This window comes from Artemia franciscana, unplaced genomic scaffold (assembly GCF_032884065.1).
Source record: "Artemia franciscana unplaced genomic scaffold, ASM3288406v1 Scaffold_1715, whole genome shotgun sequence".
Classification (NCBI taxonomy): domain Eukaryota; kingdom Metazoa; phylum Arthropoda; class Branchiopoda; order Anostraca; family Artemiidae; genus Artemia; species Artemia franciscana.
Genome location: NW_027062930.1, coordinates 33503 through 53590, shown reverse-complemented (window position 1 = coordinate 53590; position 20088 = coordinate 33503). Strand labels below are relative to the sequence as shown.

At 36.8% G+C, this 20088-nt stretch overlaps 1 protein-coding gene across 1 annotated transcript in view; it reads left to right on the top strand.

Moving 5' to 3' along the window:
• Positions 1-9414: 9414 nt before the first annotated feature.
• The window catches only part of LOC136042678 (NOP protein chaperone 1-like), a 15302-nt gene continuing 4628 nt past the window's right edge, over positions 9415-20088 (top strand). Inside the window, exon 1 of the mRNA XM_065727639.1 lies at positions 9415-9515. Coding sequence (XP_065583711.1) covers positions 9499-9515 — 17 coding nt within the window. The 5' untranslated portion in view covers positions 9415-9498. The remainder of the gene's footprint in view (positions 9516-20088) is intronic.

Below are 20088 nucleotides of genomic sequence, written 5' to 3'. Positions count from 1 at the left end.
TTTGCATTACTGCAATACAAAACATACCCATCCTAGATGATTTGGAAATATTGCTCGTGGGAGTTTCTGTAGAATGCATATTCCGAGGCAATTACAAACCGGAATGACCAGTTCTTCCACCAGGCAGCAACGTTGCGGCTATTCCGGACGACCCAATTGCCAACGCTATATCATTTTTTGATCGAATTGATGCCAGAATCAGTTTTATCACAAACGTTTTACCAGTACCTCCTGACGCATCCAAAAAGTAAATTTCTCCAACGTTGTTATCGACACAATGCATTATCGTATCATAAATGTCTTTTTGTTCCGACGTTGACTTGGAAATGTTATTTTGTACATACGACAATAGATCACTCGTAATGTAACTTTGTTCACGATCCAATTCTACACATGTCGAAACAGCAGCGGTACGATTAGGTGAAGGCATTCCCAAATCCTGAAGAGGTTTGTTTGCCATACATACGCACAAATCTTCTATAATAACTAAAGTGTAGTTATAAATTTCTGATGTAAAATCAAAAGTCATATCTAACGTCTCTAACCGTTTTCGATGGAGTATATCTTCGGACATTTTCGATTTATATTTTTCCCATAACTCTGTAGGAGCTAAAGGAGATCAAGTTGTTAGTATGATTCCAAACAATGCACGAATTAGACTTGGAGTTGACGTTTCGCACGCGTCATTGATGCCGTTATCCCAGTTTTGGTCATTCTCCAATAAATTCAGAGCTTGGCATGCACTGCGGTAAGTGTCATTTATAGTACCGTTTACAGTTCTCAAATATTCAAAGGACTTCGGACCGGGTACATTCCCCAAAAGCAGGCGTAGAAAGAAGCAATCATGTTGATTGGGGTGAACGGTGTAGAGTCTTCCCATCGTGGTATCTTTGAAGATGGTAGGTTGGCCGTCGACTGACTTACCCTGTTTTCGATATTCAAATACTTTATTTTTAGTATTCCACGTGTAATACGAAGGCACTTCAGTATACAGCAGTTGTTTTTTGCAAAAGAATCATTTTTGCATAGCGAAAAGAAAGCAGTTAACTTTGTAATCGGTGGATTCAGAGCTCTTTGTTGCAAGTTGTATTCCGAAAAATAAACACGTTGACCATTCTGTAAATGTACCGCTAAGTGAACAACAGCTGGACTACGTTCATGTATCGGAAATGAAAGAATTCACCAAACAGCTTCATTACTGCTTATGTATCTTCCAGCCTGATATTGTACAATTTCGTCGATATCTTTGATTTCGGACTGCAAGCCAAAAACTGCGATGTCACTGCCTTTGCTGACGTATTTACATATGTATTTGATTGCCTTTACGGAGTTACAGTATTCAACGTTTATATGTGCATTAAATGTTTTTGACAATAATGGGGAATATGGAACAACCCACTGGTTATCTACTTCGATAGTGGTACCGTTACGCTTCTTTATTATTGCTGTTTTACCGCCATCTTCAGTAGATATTCTTCTATATTGTGGGTAACCATCATTGCCAGTAATTGTGTTGGGTGCTAAAAGTCGAGGATATTGCTTGGTGCACCTTCCTTTGGCCATGCATGGTGAATTTTCGTTCGGTACACCGCAAGGTTCATGTATCATATTTTTTACAACAATATCATATAACCCCTTATCGACATTTCATCAGGTATTTCAGTGGAAATCATATCATCAATTTCGTTAGAAGTAATTTTATAATGTAGCCAGATTAGTATATGTGCGTGTGGCAATCCTCGTTTTTGCCATTCCACTGAGTACATCCAGCATCGCACTGACCCAAACACATCAAGTTTTACTATGTAATTTATCAGTGATTTAAACTTTTGCCGGAAGACACGGGCCGTAATGTCATGTCTATGAACCACCGATTGTCCTTGAAGTAAAAGCTGCTGTATCTCGTCCCAAGATTGATTACATGTAAATGTAATAAATAAATCTGGACGACTATTGAGACGAACATACGCAATAGCCACTTAAGCATATTCATGCATATGACGGGGACTGCCAGCATATGACGAAGGTAAAATCGTTAATCTTCCAACGTTTGTGGTAATACCATCATTTACAACTGCTTCTCGCAAATGAATGTATTGTTCAGAGCGGAACATGGTCTGATTCAGACGGATAAATAGCAAACGTTCTTTTTCAATTTTTGCATACATATCAACGACGTATTGGTGAAACAATTGACGGCATTTTAAAATATAATTGTCTTCATCCTGCCGAATCATTAGTCTATAGGAATAATAATGCATTGCACTGCATTTTTTATTCATTTCTTTGTTAGTGGCTGGATTTATCAATTTAATATTAAAGTGATAGCCGTCGGCTCCATCCCAAAAAATGATAGGATATTGTAGGGCATCGTAGCATCGATGAGTTTCAGCAATTCTTACCAACTGTGCGTTTCGCTTATGAAGAATAATATCTCGAGGTAAAAACTGATCACCGACCATAACGATTGCCACTTCGTCGATAGTTGGAGCATTGTATCTACGCACATGTTGGCCAGAAGGCGTTTTGTCAGCGGAAATAACAATTTTATGCGTATCAGTAGTCATCAAATCGATGGCTGTTTTGAACAGACGCACTAAATTATTATTTTCGTGGAAAAGATGTTGCAATTGGGAAACGATTGTCCTTTCAACGTCGGGAGAAATTTCGAAACGTGCATTCAATTCAGAATTTTTATCACTGATGAAGTACAATTGTAAAAATTTATGATTCTCGCCTGAGAATGGTAGAAGGGACCCTGCTCTATGATAAATTTGCCCTTTTATTTTTAAAGTAGGCATATATTGATCTGGATTTTCGATTTGGGTACCAAACGACGTCATTTGGAAACATGAGTTATATTTTCTGATCTGTGATAAAAAAACGCTTAGATTCTGACGTAATTCCAGTAAGCAAAGTCTTCAATGGCTCTGGTGGTGCAGCCAATAGAGGAAGTTTAACTTTTCCTGAGGCTCAACACACTCCCATTGTTTCACCATTAGATTTCAAGGCCTTGTAATAGGGACAAATTTTAGACATACTCCCGATTTTAACACATTTACTCAAGCTATAATCATCGACTGGGCTGCACCTGAATGCCAGGCGATAATTTTCAGGTTGCTCTTGTGATTCCTCGGCACGCTTTCTTTTCTTACTTTTTCTATCAGCCGCAAGCCAGTTTTCTTTCTGTTCTTGTTATTATTCGGCACGCCTTCTTTTTTCACTTTCTCTTTTAGCAGCAAGTCTGGTTTCGCGTTGCTCTGGTAGTTCCTCGACACGCCTTCGTTGACGGAAATTGCACATTCCTAATCTGGCATTATCTCTTGAAGCCACAAGACTGTTTTCACGTTTCTCTTGTGATTCATCGGCACGCTTTCTGTTCTTACCTTCTCTATCAGCAGCAAGTTTTTTGGCATAAACTCTTTGAGCAGCTTCCTCGGCTGTTGCCATTGTAGGTTCTTCAGTCATTTTACAATTAAAAATTTTTCCGACCACGATCTTCTTAGAATTAAAAAGTTGTCTTTGAACGAATGTCTTAAATACCTTTAATGACGTCATCGTCATAACAAACATGACGACAACTAACTTCATGACGACATGATGACATGACGTCAGTCGACAGACATAACACACAGACAACTTATTTTTACATATATAGATACATTAACGTAGACGATTTGCTTTGTTCGGAGTTACAGTTACTGACGGGCTGTGCAAGAGAAGCGTATGCTGACGATGTCTGTGTAACAATATCTTCAAACAAATTAAAATTTGACGTTAATAAATGCGAAGCTATCATCTTTACGAAGAAATGAGTAATTCCACAGATTAGGCTTCAGTTTTTATGTCATAGAATACCAATGAGTAATAAAGTAAGATACTTGGGTTTAATTTTGGATAGAAAAATATTTTGGAATGACCATGTTGAAAGTAAAGTAAAAGTCGCCAAACAATATTCAACAAAATTATTATGTGCCAGCAGAACCACTTTGTGTCTTAAACCATTTACCCTAAGAAACATACATAAAGCTAACATTGACTCCACCATTTTACTTCCAATACCTACATGGTTGTCAGCGCTAAATAAAAATATAATTAGAAAAAGTTATTATCTGTCTAAAGAATTTCTATGATTTTTAACCAAAACTTTTTCATCCGCTAAAACTGAGACAATAACAACTTTAGCAGGATGCCTTCCTAATGACTTTAGAGCCAAAGAGATAGATTCATCAGATATCCAAAGAGAAAAAGTCCAGTTTATTGCCCACCCCTGAATAATTTAAGAAGCCATAAATTAAATAAACAATTATATTATACTGACGCACAAGCAAATTATGTAATCGGTAATTTCTTTTCTACCTCTAATACTATAAATGAAATCTGGAAAACTTTACGGAAAAGCCTATATATGATACGGTATGAGTCATTTCGCCAAGCTGTTAAGCCCTGGACACTACAGTGTCTTACTGATTATACAGACCCTCTTCATGTTGCAAAAAGTTCTCCCAATTATAAACTGACACAAATTGTTACTGGTTCGCAGGGTTACAGGAATAGGGAAGCCAGTCTCTGGTGAAAATCAAAGAAAGTACCTTAATTCATATGGTCTTAATCAACTAAAGCTAAATTTCTTCCTATTCGATCTTTCAATATAAAAGTGATACAATAGCGTTTTCATCAGGGATGGTATGAGGATTACCAGTTCTAAGAAAACAATGTCGAGAAAGATGCGGCTTTCGCTTCCTGTGTTTCCATTTCTCTAGTGGTCCTAGGAACGACCAATTCAAAAAAGCGTGGATGGAAACTGATCTTCAGTAATGGCACAAAATGAAGTCCAGAGAGAAGGCGAAGAATTGAAAACTGGCAATTCATTATTCTTTCGAGTCAAAAAAGCAGCTTTGCTCTATTTCATTATTTCTTCAATAACAACAGTCCTGGGGATGTCTTACTTGACAAAAGCACTCGAACCAAGGTTTTCCAGCAAGCAAAATGTGGAGAGACAAACAGGAAATTTGTGAAAAAAAAATTTTCGATGCTTTAGGGGCACTAGCAAGACAAGTCATTGTCTTTAGGATAACTGAAGAACAAAACGGCTACTTTTTTCAAACTGTTCAACTTCTTGCGAGATATGCGACAGTTCTTGATACCCGGTATAGGCCATACAAATTTACCTATCAACTCACAATTCCACAAAACAGGTTCATTGACTTTTTCAGCAGAAGTCAGGGAAAATCTCCTCAACGAAACTTTGGATTCAGAATTTTATTCTGTGCAACGATGCCCGATGCTGCACATTCTGATAAGCTTGCAGGTGTAATCCGCAATACCATCTAGGAAGGGACACCTAGAAAGAGACTTTAGATGTTAAAGATGCTAATGACAAAACCAGGTATGGTATGACAGTTAGAAATATTGTAAATGAGATGAACTTCCTCTAGATAAATTAGCTTTCCAGTCTTATGAATATGCAAGTGCGATGTCTGGTCAATTTAATGGAGCCCAGCAGGAACCAAGTGAACCTCTTGATCGTCGGGTGCCTTAAATTTCCTGACAGGCACAAGACTAAACATTGTTATGGAACATAATGGCAATTCATCTCTTTGGATAGTTGAGCTTTTCAACATACTTGACTAATTATACGTGTTCTTTTCTTCATCTACAAATCATTTTGCCACCCTTAAAGTAAAACTCTCTCCGGTCGAAAACAGCCTTAATCTCCGAAACTTATCACGGACTCAGTAAACTGCAAGAGCTGAAGCCATACAGGCTGTAGTTATTTAGTGTGAGGCAATAGTTTCAACCATTAACGAAGCAAAACAGATAAAGAACACCGATGAGAAGTCTAAGGCAAAGCTTGCGGCTTCCTAAAAAAATTCTAAGCTTAAAATTTACCGCTTGCCTCATTTTTATATAAAAAAATATCATATACAAGATCGGTATAGCAACAGAAAAACTTAAAGAACAGGAGATCAACATCATCAACACAATCAAGGTACTTGAAGCTATGAAGAAACTTTTCAAATAACATCGGAGGATGAAATAAACAATTTCATTTACAGTGCAAAAGTGTTTGTCAGAATGGAAGAAGTCGATCCAGAGGCAGATTTCGCCAGATATCATCGTCGGTGACCAATTCCATCTGGTTTTAACAGCCGAGATCAGATCCAAACCAGGATCTCAAGGTATCAGTTATATTGACAATATTTTTGAATCCTGCTTGAAAGGTTGACTATGATGATGGGAAATAATCTCAAATCTTGCCTTGTCAATTTTTAGCTGTTTTGATCCTAACTTTTACCTCTTTTAAAAAAAGGGTTTCAGTTGCAGATATTGACCTAGTACCAACATTTTTTTTTTTCAAAACCGAGAAAGACCTCCAGATGCAACTGTTTCAAACAGTTCGTGGTAACGAACTGTAGTAAGGAGTGACCCGGCTCAATAGTAACCAAAACTCTAAAAAATGAAATTTTGATACCAATAGCTACATCTAAAGAATCAAATTTTAATGCTGATTTTAAATATATAATTTTAATCAAGTTTAGTTTTACCCATCAAAAGTTACGAGCCTGAGAAAATTTGCCTTATTTTAGAAAATAGGGGAAAACGCCCCCTAAAAGTCATAGAATCTTAACAAAAATCACACCATCAGATTCAGTGTTTCAGAAAACCCTACTGTACAAGTTTTAAGCTCCTATCTACAAAAATGTGGAATTTTGTATTTTTTGCCAGAAGGCAGATCACGGATGCGTGTTTATTTGTTTGTTTGTTGTTTTTTTTTTGAGGGGTGATCATGTCGACCCAGTGGTCATAGAATCCTGCGAGAGGGCTCATTCTAACTGAAATTGAAAGTTCTAGTGCCCTTTTTAAGTGACCAAAAAAATTCGAGGGCACCTAGGCCCCTTCCCACGCTAACCCACGCTAATTATTTTCCCAAAGTCACCAGATCAAAATTCTGAGATGGCCATTTTATTAAGCGTAGTTAATAAACCTTATAACTATGTCTTTGAGGACGACTTACTCCCCCACAGTCCCCGTGGAAGGGGCCACAAGTTACAAACTTTGAATAGTGCTTACATATAGTAATGGTTATTTTGAAGTGTACATATGTTTTCAGGGGGATTTTTAGGCTGGGTGGAGGAGTTGAGAAGAGGGGGATATGTTGGGGGAACTTTTCTTGGAGGACTTTGTCATGGGGGAATAAAATTTTCTTGAAGGGAGTGCAGGATTACCTAGCATTATTTAAAAAAAAAATACAATTAAAAAATAAATATGAAAAAAAGATTTCAACTGAAAGTAAGGAGAAGCATTAAAATTTAAAACGAACAGAAATTAATACGCATATCCTGGGCTCATCTCCTCCTAATACCTCGCTCTTTTTGAAGCTAATGTATTTTTAGTAATTTCAACTATTTATCCTACGGCTTTTGTGATTCAGGGGTCATTCTTAAGAAATTGGAACAAAATTTAAGCTTTAGTGTAAAGAGCGAGGTTCTGACGAGGGGCTGAACCCCTTTGTATACGTAACAAAAACATGAGAATACAGAAGTTCGCTACGTAAGCTAATTTTTAAGTTAAGTATATCTTTTACTAATAAAAACATTCGTATAAAAATTAAAAGTTCTAGTTGCCTTTTTAAGTAACCAAAAATCGGAAAGCAACTAGGCCTCCTGCCCCGCTCCCTTTTTTGTCATAATCATTAGATCAAAAATATGAGAAAGCCATTTAGCAAAAAAAAAAATGCAAATTTCGTTTTAATTATTCATCTGTGGAGAGCCAAAATTAAAACATGCATTGATTCAAAAACGTTCAGAAATTAAATAAAAAAAACACGTTTTTTTAACGGAAAGTAATGAGTGACATTAAAACTTAAAATGAACAGAAATTACTTCGTATATGAAAGGAGATGCTTCCTCATCAACGTCCCGCTCTTTACGCTAAAGTTTTTTACTGTTTTAAAAAGTAAAGTTAAGAGAAAGAGTCAAACTTTAGCGTAAAGAGCAGGACGTTGATGAGGAAGCATCTCCTTTCATATACGAAGTAATTTTTGTTCGTTTTAAGTTTTAATGTCACTCCTTACTTTCCATTAAAAAAACTTGTTTTTTTTATTTAATTTCATATAGAGCATAAAGCTCTGTTTCAGTTTTGTGACCGCACTAATTGCTTCAGAGAAGTCCTTGGTGAAGAAAATTTCTGGCACACCTGCTTAAGCAAGCCAATCGCATTTGCAGATTGGCTGCAACATCAAATGTTGTAGTTGGTGTTGTCAAAAAAACCATTTAGCATGCTCAAGTTTGTTAAGAATTTGCTGAGAACTGCCGTGGTGGATATTTTACTAGATTCATTATGTTGTTGGCGAACGAGAAAACCTTACCAATACCACTGGCTTAAACAAAGTTATCCCGCGGTGATCCACTTTAAAGAACATGCAAATACAAACACAGCTGTCCTTAGTTACATATGAATTGTTATGTTTTAATTTTTTGTTTGTCTCCGTGTATAAGTATAAAAGACAATAGGTCAATTATAATAAATTTTAACAAGTTGTATAATGTGACCTAGGAGTCTTTTGATTGATGGGATCTCCCCCCCCCTGGACTCGTCCTTCGAGTCGCCCCTGCATAGAATTGAAATGTTTAAAGTTATGAAATAGAGCGAAATCATGCAGTGGAAGTATTGAATGATAAATTATATTCATTGATTTAAGGGATCAATTAATGTTTCCCTTATTATATGTTTCACTATGCCACTGAGCCATTCATTGGGCCAGTGACGGGTTCCCATTAAAAAGCAAAATTTTTTGGGGTCTTAATTGGCTTAAGTCGCTTGTTTACATATGAGTCCAGGTAATTTGTCTGTCATTTGTCAATCCTAAAAAGCCGGTATCATCGGTCTGTACCGACCCCAGTGAAGTTTACTTGACTCATTAAAGGAGTTAAGTCAACTGGGCTTGTTGGTGAAGAAGCGTCCTAATCCAAATAAGCCTATATGCTTAGAGTCTCAGCTTAGCAAACGAAGTAAAGGCAATATATAGCAGCAAAAATTCCTTTACTCTCCATTAAAAATTATTGACAGGCATCCAAAACCCAACAAGGTTAATGACTCCGCCTTCACGCACGCGAAATAATAGATGTTTTTGATGGAAAACCAAGAAGCAACTGAAACTATGGTTCTATGTATCTAATTTTACTGACGTATTGCTCTTACGGTGTGTCAAATTGCCTACTCACGTGCTATGAAGTGTGTGTCATGTTTGGGGAAACATTTCGCTACTGTATATTACCTCTGCAGTGCTGGCAACCGAGTTTTTAGAATAGAAAATTCGGTCTTTTCGCATGGTTGTCACAATGCCAATCGGCAACCATGAATAGGCCGCAATTCCTTTTAAATATTTTGCAGGAGGCATGGTGAGTGTTTATTCTAACACAAGGACCTTAGTACTATTAGTGGTCGAGAAGCTTCGTTAACAAAATAAAATGCAAACAATTTTCCAGAATCTAGATGAATGTTTCCACAGAGTAATTGAACTTTGTTCAATGAAAACATCTAGGCTTGGCTGTTTGATGTTTTGAAATCTAGACTAATTAAGTTTCATAGGTTAATGCTCATGTAGATTACATAAGCAATTTTTTGGTAAAATTCTAGTTGATTGACTTCTTGCTATCTTGGAAAGTTGCTGAGCTAGGGAATTGAAATTCTCAGGGACAGGTCTACAGAAAAAAAGTACATCCTGGGAACTTATTTTGAGATCCCTATCTATACCCCTCTCCCTCCTCTATATAATGCAGCCTTTTGTGCATTAACGCTTATATTTTGGTCAAATTTGATTCTATATTACTATTAAAGGTGTAAATCCTTGCTTACCTTAAAAAAAGTAAACTTTTCACTGTTTTTTATGCTACTAGGCTATATTCCATAATTATAACATCCACCTTTGAACAAAATTATTACCTTTTATGGTATAGTTCAGACTGGAATGTGGGCATTTAAACAAACCCTTTGGTCAAGTATAGATAACAATGTTTTGATGTGTTTTATCTAAAGGCCTTTAAACAGGGGTGAATAAAGTTGAGAAAATTTAACCTAAGGGGCCTCTCACTCCCAATTATGATTACGTGAAGGTTATCTTTAGTAGTTCTTCTTATAATTATTTTTACAATAGCCTATAATTTTTTTATGTTAATCTATAGAAACTTTCAATAGCCTATTCATTCATGAAAGAAGAGGCTTTTTTAATTTTTGTCACATTGATATAGGCCTAATATCAAACGTGCCAGCTATATGTGATTGCTATGGTGCTACAACAGGGCAGTTGCTCAAAGAAAAACTTCAACAATTTTGTTATTCAAGAATTAGTTTTTATTATATGGCAACCCTGCAAGTCTTCTGTTCTTGCTTAGTTAAATCTTTTTTTGTTGTCTCTTCTTGGCTTTTCAGGTTTGTTTTTATTTATTCAGATTTCTTGTGTGTTCAACAGCATTTGCAAGTTTTTGTTGGGGGGTGAAAAAAAGTACTAAACAAAGGTACAATTTGTTTATATGTATTTTGTTACTTTCTATGTGTCAAAAAAATTTTTTGGGTAGGGTTGAAACTTGGTAGCCAACCCCCAGGTTATGGCTTTGGTAGTTTCAATGTTAAGTGTGTCAATAACATCTGTTTTTTAAATCATAACAGTGTAGAGAAAGTCCATTTGATCAAGAAGTCCCAATAATGATTTTTAGAAACCCAAAGAGAGGCAAAACAGAAATCTGAGACCAGTGGCATCAATTACAGAAGGGACAAGGGAACTGTCCCATACTCCCCCACTGATTTTTTTAAATTTTTTCATTGAAAATGCCTTCATTTGTGTTTTCTTTGAAACAGAATGACAAGTTTCCCCCCCCCGCCCACTATATTTTCAAAATGCATTTTACACCCCTCTAAATTTTGTGATTTGACACTGTCTTAGACAGGACCTCTTGATTCAACAAACACAAAGAAGACTTATGAACAACTTACAGATTTCTTAGCAGTCTTTAATGATATTTCTGTCATTACAAATTTTTCACAAATATATTAAAAATAAGAATGCTAAAATACCTTACAACTTCATCAAAAGCTCCTTTCAGATCCCAGAAAGTTGTTTCAGCTCCCGGGGGAATTGTTATGTCACTTGTGTCATCTGTGTCATCTGGTATTCAAAAGAGTAATTAATGTGGAGTTCATATATTGAGGAGATTGTTTATTTTAATGAGGTTATGAGAAAACTACTACAATTTTTCCCTTTAAGGTGGATCTCCGAGGTTTGAAGCAAATTCTATTTCCTATAGCATTGAAATATGCAACGAGATTTTCTCCTTTCTCATTGGCTTAATTGCTCTCTTGAGGGTTGTACCAGAATATTTAAATACTGTTGAATATTATGACCGGATTTAAAGGGAATTTAAATTTTTTTCACATGTCTAATTGGTAACAGCTCACCATTGAAATTTGGTTGGTTACAAGTCAGATAACAGTTTAGCATTTGAATTTTCACAATGGGCAGAAAAAAAATAAGAACAAATAAAGGATGGGAAAACCTGAGACACTGGTAAGTTCTATTCCAACGTTATTGTAGATTATATTACTTTTATTCATGTACAAGTTACATTTTCAAACAGTTCATGGTAACGAACTGTAGTAAGGAGCAAAGGGCAATAGTAACCAAAACTCTAAAAAACGAAGTTTTGATACAAATTGTTAGATCAAAAGAATTGCATTTTAATGCTGATTTTAAATATATAAGTTTCATCAAGTTTAGTCTTACTGGTCAAAAGTTACGAGCCTGAGAAAATGTGCCTTATTTTAGAAAATAGGCGGCAATACCCTCTAAAAGTCACATAATCTTAACAAAATCACACCATCAGATTCAGCATATCCGAGAACCCTACTGTAGAAGTTTCAAGCCCCTATCATAAAAAAGGTGGAATATTGTATTTTTGCCAGAAGACAGATAACGGGTGCGTATTTTTTGTTTTTCTTTGCTGTTTTTTTCCTCAGGTGTGATTGTATCGACCTAGTTGTCCTAGAATGTCGCAAGAGGGTTCATTCTAACGTAAATTGAAAGTTCTAGTGTCCTTTTAAGTGACCGAAAAACTGGAGGGCACCGAGGCCCCCTCCAACGCACAGTTTTCTCCAAGGTCACCGGATCAAAATTTTGAGATAACCATTCTGTTTAACTCAGTCAAAAATCTAATAAATATGTCTTTGGGGATGACTAAATCCACCTCAGTTCCCGGGGGAGGGGCGGCAACTTATAAACTTAGACCATTGTTTACACATAGTAGTGGTTAATTATGAAGTGTACAGACGTTTTCAGGGGGACTTTTTTGTGTTGGGGTTAGGGTGGGGCGGGGGGCAGGTTATGTGGGAGGATCTTTCCATGGAGGAATTTTTCATGAGGGAAGAGAATTTCCATGAAGGGGTCACAGGATTTTCTAGCATCATTTATAAAAAGAAAATGATAAAATATTTTTTTTTCAAATGGAAGTAATGATCAACATTAAAACTTAAGACGAGCATAAAATATTACTTAAATAAGGGGGTTTGTCTCTTCCACAATACCTTGCTCTTTACGCTAAAGTATTTTTAGTAACTTCAATTAGTTATTCTACGGCCTTTGTGATTCAAGGGTCATTCTGAAAGATTCGGGACAAAATTCAAGCTTTAGTGTAAAAAACGAGGGGGCAAACCCCTCATATACGTAATAAAAATACACAAATATATAAGTTTGTTCCATAAGTTAATTCGTAAGGTACGTATGTTTGTTACTAACAAAAACGTTTGTAAAAAAAATAAAACAAATCTAGTTGTCTTTTTAAGTAACCAAAAATTGGGAGGTAACTAGGCCTCCTCTCCCACCCCCCTTTTTTTTTAGCGAAATCGTCCGATCAAAACTATGAGAAAGCCATTTAGCTTGTAATTAACATAAAAATTGCTTCTCCAGACTAAACATCCGTATGATATATGGGTAGATTATAGCAAAATATATCGTGCAAAGAGTACATTCCGGCAGAATATGCTTCAATCTTTTGAGGATGCCAACTCCACGTGCAACTTTGGTGGAGATAATGTCGCTATGATGCTTCCACGATAGATTTGAATCAATATGGAAGCCGAGGTACCGCAGTGATTTAACTTGTAAAATAGGCTTTTCACCTAATAGAACTTTACTACTTACATCAACAGAATCACCCACTCTACAGAATGTCAGTAAGAATTTTTCTTTACATTCACACACAGCAAACTTAAACATCTCTAATCTTTTGAGAGTAATATGAGCTTTTACTATTAAATCATCTGCGGATTTAGCAAATACTGTTAGCAATATATGTATCCTTTAGATAAACGCGCATCTTGTTCACATAAACTGAATAAAGTAAAGGGCCCAGCACAGACATTTTGCTATTTATAATGTTAGATATTGTCGTATGAGTGTCTACATCAGGTAACTACTTTACCCCATGAAATACAAGGCTATCAAGCATGGACTCCTGATCATAATTATCAAGCTTTTTTTCTATTCGACCGATTCTCTCCTCCAAATTCTCAATTTGAAATCTCAGACTAACACGAGCCTGCTCAATTTTGCAAACTTTGGATTAAACTCGAGCGCGATTGAATCATAAACCTGGCTGATTATCAGTTCAATACCTTCTTTGTTCAATGAATTTGGGTCATTGGATCATTGGACGGTTAATTCGAAAAAATGAGGTATTTTTAAGTTACGAAGGAGTGATCGAATCTTAATGAAATCTCATATTTAGAAGGATCTTGCAACTCAGATCTTTTATTTTAGATCTGGCTGAATCCAGTTTCATTGGGAGGAGTTGTGGGGGGGGGGCGGAAATCTTGGAAAACGCTTAGAGTGGTGGGAAGAATAAGCACACATCCAAGATATGTGACTGACATAACTGGACCGGATCCTCACTCTTTGGGAGAGTTGGGGGGAGGGTAATTCTGAAAAATTAGAAAAATGAGGTATTTGTAATTTATGAACTGGTGATCAGATCTTAATGAAACTTGATATTTAGAAGGATCTTGTGCTTCAGCACTCTTATTACGAATCCCGACCAGATCCAGTGACAGTAGGCGGAGTTGGAGGGGGAAACCGAAAATCTTGGAAAATGATTAGAGTGAAGAGATCGGGATGAAACTTGGTGGGTAGAATAAACAAATATCGTAGATAAGTGATTGACGTAACCGGACTGGATCCGCTCTCTTTGGGGGAGTTAGGGGGGTCTAGTGCTTTGGCGAGTTCGGTGCTTCTGGACGTGCTAGGACAATAAAGATTGGCAGGCATGTCAGGGACCTGCACAAACTGACTTGATAAAGTCGTTTTCCCCGATTTGACCATCTGGGGGGCTGAAGGGAGAGGAAAAATTAAAAAAATGAGGTATGTTTAACTTACCGGTGAGTGATCAGATCTTAAGGAAATTTGATGTTTAGAAGGACCTGGTGTCTTAGAGCTCTTATTTTAAATCCCGACCGGCATTAATTATCTGATTTTCCTTTTCAATCAATCCATTGATTCTTAGAATTTGGCTAGAGCTCATACCATATGAGCTCTTGGCTCTTCCGACCTCGTCATAAGTGCCATATGAGCTCTTAGCTCTTGTTTTTTTTTCAGGAAGAAAAACTTGCCCGAACAAGAAAGTTTACCAGAACAAGAAAAATTTCCAGTGTCTCCAAATTGTTCCAGGCTTTCCGAAACTCCGAATCCGGCTTTAACTATTATAGATGATTCTACGGTTAGTAAAAATGCGCCATCTGGTAGCTCTTGCGATTTTGGTTCGCCAGGAGAACACTTTGGAATCGATTTGTCTGGAATTCCAGATGTAAATTGTATAGTCAACTTGCGTCATCTGCTTAGTGAGTTTATAGAAGCAAAAAACATCAGTTCAATTGCAAGGACGGGAAATCAAAGCTTTGCGTGAAAGAAATTAAAAACACTGGACTCCAAACAAAGCTCGTCATTATCTGCCAAGACTGTGGCTGGACAAAGCGAGTAGAAGGTGAGCCGGAAGCCCCCCTCACTACTGTAAAAGAATACCTAACAAATTTCAGTGAACAGATATTAGGTAACAAAAAAGAGAAGATCAGCAATTTACGAGGCAACGTGAACGTGAAAGCTGTATGGGGTATCATAGGGACCGGAGGAGGCTACGCATCTTTGAACGAATTATTAAGTGTATTGGGAATAAAAAATATGAATCCGAAAACGTTTATGAATTTAGAACGCTTAGTTGGTAACGCATGGATGGATGCACTATCAGATGTCTTAGAAGAAAATGGTCGTGAATCCCTGAAATTAGCCATTCATGAGGACAGGTTTATCAACGATTTTTTCTGGACTAAGGTCATCTGTGATGGTGGCTGGAATAAACGCAGCAAAGGACACGATTATACTGCAAAAGGTTGTGTTGGGGTAATCATTGATGCCTTTACGAAAAAATTATTATATGTAGGAATAAGAAATAAATATTGTTACCTCTGCTTCAGCTCAAAGAAGGCAAACCAGAAAGTGAAAGATCATGTTTGCTTTATGAACTACAATGGTCCCTCAAAGAGCATGGAAACCGACATTCTTGTTGAAGGTCTTCGCCAAAGTAAAGCCATGCATAACCTTCAGTATTTACAATACATCGGAGACGGCGATTCTAGTGTTTTTTACAAGCTAAGACAAAGTGTTTCATACGGATCATATATCCAAAAAGAAGAATGTGCGAATCACGTGACCAAGAACTATACAAAATACCTCCATAATGTTGTGAAGACAAAAAAAGGGATGCACAGCAAATTTCTTTCAAATGACATAATTCTAAAGCTAACCAAAAATCTACGAGGTGCAATAAAAAAAACTCGGCTGATGGTGGGTCTGCCGAAAATCTAAGACAACTCTTACGAAGAGGCCCAGAGCATGTGTTTGGTAATCATAAACAGTGTGATTCTGGCTGTGCCAAAAAGAATGGGGTCTTAGAAACTGTGGAGAACCGCTATAATAACCTTCCGAAAACTATTTTGGAGGATATAAAAGCTGGCGTGGAAAATATTTGTAAAAAAGCGGACTTATTAAGAAACGATGCAACGACCAATCTTGCCGAGAATTATATGTCTGTTGCAGTGAAATTCGTCGGCGGAAAACAAATAAGCCGCTCGAAACGTTGGTCATACCATGCTAGGATAAGTGGAGCAAGCCTATCCTACTCCTTGGGCCCGAAATGGCAATCTTCTACATGGAAAAAAACATTTGGCTACAGTCCTTGCAAAATAACAAAAGAATACACGGTGAAAACTTCTAATCTTCGGAAACGGATAAAAACAAATCAGAAAAGATATTACGCAACCATGGGTGGGAGATATCTGGCCAAAAAGAAAGAGAATCAGAGTTTGCCTAAAGGCGATCAAAATTACGGACCAAATTGCAACAAGCCTGATATGAATCCAGAGGAATTTGAAATCGCAAAGGCTGATTATGTTGCAAAAAATATGAATCTGGATGGAGCCAAACTGCAGGAGATCTACGTAAACACAAAGGGGCAAAATGATAACTGGATATTTGAGAGGAGCAAAAGGATTACTGCCACTTATTTTCATAGAATAGCTTCTCGCAAAAAAAAATACTCCAACCGCACCCATAGTCAAGAATATCCGAATTAATTCTAATTTCAGATCTATTCCAATGCTTAGGGGAATTCAACTGGAGGCTATTGCACTGACGGCGTACGAGCAGAGAGAGGGAGTATCATTAATAAAAGGAGATCAAATGGGACTACTCATTCATCCAAATATCCAGTTTCTTGGAGCTTCTCTTGATGGTCGCTTAGAAAACGGCACACCAGTTGAAGTGAAGACTGTCCATAATATTCCCAGAGGAATGACCATAAGGGAAGTGGCATCCCAAAAAGGATTGGTAAAGAACTTTTTCCTATGGTCGCACAATTCAAAATTGGAGTTAAAGAAAAATCACAAATACTATGCTCAAATTCAAGGTCAGCTAGAAATCACCAATCAAGAAGAATGTCACTTGGTGGTATATCACCATGAGCATGATGTGGAAATTTTAACTATTCCGAGATCAAAAGAGTATTTTTTGTCCATATTACCAAAGCTTCAGGAGTTTTGGAGCGATTGTTTACTTCCGGAGATATTAGACTCGCGATTGATTAGGAACATGCCACTTAGAGAGCCTGCCTTAGTCCGGGCTGCAACAAATCGCGGAATGAACCAGAAGACAGTGGATGTGAGAAAATTACTTGGTCCGACACTGAAAGTGAATATTGAAAGTGGATTTTTCATTGACATGCGAATAGTATAGAGATTGTCAAGGGGTCATAATGTATTAGTAGCAGTATTGTTAACCTTAACCTATTAGGGTTGTTTGAATAGTAGACTATTATAGGTTAACTATTAGTGTTGGTGAATAGCATATAAATATTAGTAAGTAAATTCTATTTGAGGAATTTCAGCATTCTGTCGAAGTCCAAACCATTTTGATAAATAAACTCTAATTACGTTGAGATGTAGTTGCTACTTTAGGCACTTCCAGGTAAGCTAAGACAGCTAAATTTGGCAGGCGTATCAGGGAGCGGACCAGATTAAATTGGAAATAGTCATTTTCCAGATATGACCATCTGGAGGGGATGGGGGCTGGTTAATTCGGAAAAATAATATTTTTTCGGGGGCCGGTAATATTTCAGAAAAATTTCGGTTAACAGAAAAATGAAATATTTTTAACTGACGAATGGGTGACGGTATCTTAACGAAATTTGGTGTTTGGAAAAATGTTGCGTCTCAGAGCTCTTATTTCAAATCCCAACTGGATTCGGTGATATTGGGGGAATTGAGGGGGGAACCTAAAATCTTGGAAAACGCTTAGAGTCGAGGGATCAGGATGAAACCTGATGGGAAAAGTAAGCACAAGTCATAGATACGCGATTGATATAACTAGAACGGATCCGCTCTCTTTGGGGGAGTTGGGGGGGGGGGGTAATTCTGAAAAATAGAAAAAATGAGGTATTTTTAACTTGGGTATTTTTAACTTAGGAAAGAGTCATCAGACCCCGATGAAATTTGATGTTTGGAAGGATATCGTGTCTCATAGCTCTTATTTTAAATTCCGACCGGATCCGGTGACATTGGGGGAGAGATGGGAGGAGGAACCTAAAATCATGGAAAAAGCTTAGAGTGGAGGGATCGGGATGAAACCTGGTGGTAAAAATAATCTTAAGTCCTAGATATGAGATTGACATAACTGGAACGGATCTGCTCTCTTTGGGGGAGTTGGGAGGAGGATTGTTAATTCTGAAAAATTAAAAAAATAAGGTATTTTAGAGTGACGAAGGAGAGATTGGATCTTATAGAAATTTGATATTTGGAAGGATATCACGTCTCAGAGCTCTTATTTTAAATCCCAACCGGATCCGGTGAAGAGGAAGTTGGGGGGGGGACCTAAAATCTTGGAAAATGCTTAGAGCACAGGGGTCGGGATGAAACTTGGTGGTAAAACTAAGTACAGGTCCTAGAAACGGGATTGACATAACTGGAACAGATCTGTTCTGTTTGGGGGAGTTGGGGAGGGAGGGTTAATTCTAAAAAATAGAAAAAATTAGGTATTTTAACTTATGAAAGAGTGATCGTACCTTTATGAAATTTCATATTTAGAAGGACCTCGAAACTCAGATCTCTCATTTTAAATCCCTACCATATTCAGTGTTTTATTAGGGGGGGGACCGGCATTACTGGTACGGATCCGTTCTCTTTGAGGGAGCTAGAAGCAGTTAATTTGGAAAAATTAAAAAAATTGAGGTTTTTTTAACTTAAGAATGGGTGACCAGACCTTAATAAAATTTTATAATTAGAAGAAACTCAGGTCTCAGAGCTCTTCTTTCAAATCCCGACTAGATCTTTTGACATTGAGGGGGAATTGGAGGGGGAAACTGGAATTCTTGGAAAACGCTTATAAACGGCGTAGATACGTAATTGACGTAACTGGACTGGATCCGTTTTCTTTGGGGGAGTTAGGTTGTGTGGTTCAGTGCTTTGGTGAGTTTAGTGCCTCTGGACGCGCTAGGACGATAAAAATTGGTAGGCATGTCAGGGAGCTGCACTAATTGACTTGTTACAGTTGTTTTCCCCGATTCGACCATCTTGAGGGCTGAAGGGAGAGGAAAAATTTGAAAAATTGAGGTATTTTTAACTTACGAGTGGGCGATCGGATCTTAATGAATTCTGATATTTAGAAGTACCTTGTATCTCAAAGCTCTTATTTTAAATCCCGACCAGCATTAAGCCTCTGATTTTCCTTTTAAAGCAATCTATTGATTCTTAGAATTTTGCTAGAGCTCATATCATATGATATGAGCTCTCCATATGGATCCATTCCAAACCGGGGTAATCAGTCATTTATGAACGAGCTTATAAATCATCAACTATATGAGATGATGGGGAAAAACCAAAATATTCTAAGATACGGCACTATTAGGAATAAAATGAGATCCCATGGAACTAAAATGGACGAATATCCTACAACTTTAGATTTAAAAAAATAATGTTCGTATATTTTATAGGCCTACAATCGGCGTTTCTTTACTTTTAAGAGCCAATAATGTCTAAAATAATGTGTTTTAAAGAATAACGTTCTTTTTAAAAATAATATTCATACATTTTATAGGCCTACAATCGATGTTTCTTTACTTTTAAAGGCCAATAATGTTTAAAATAATGTGTTTTTAAGAATAATGTTCTTTTTAAAAATAATGTTCATACGTTTTATAGGCCTACAATCAGTGTTTCTTTAGTTTTAAAGGCCAATAATGTTTAAAATAATGTGTTTTTAAGAATAATGTTCTTTTTTAAAAATAATGTTCATACATTTTATAGGTCTACAATCAGTGTTTCTTTACTTTTAAAGGCCAATAATGTTTAAAATGATGTGTTTTTAAGAATAATATTCTTTTTAAAAATAATGTTCATACATTTTATAGGCCTACAATCGGTGCTTCTTTACTTGTAAAGCCAAACTGTTATCTGCTTTGTAACCTAACAAATTCCAATTCGTATGGTGTTAAAATG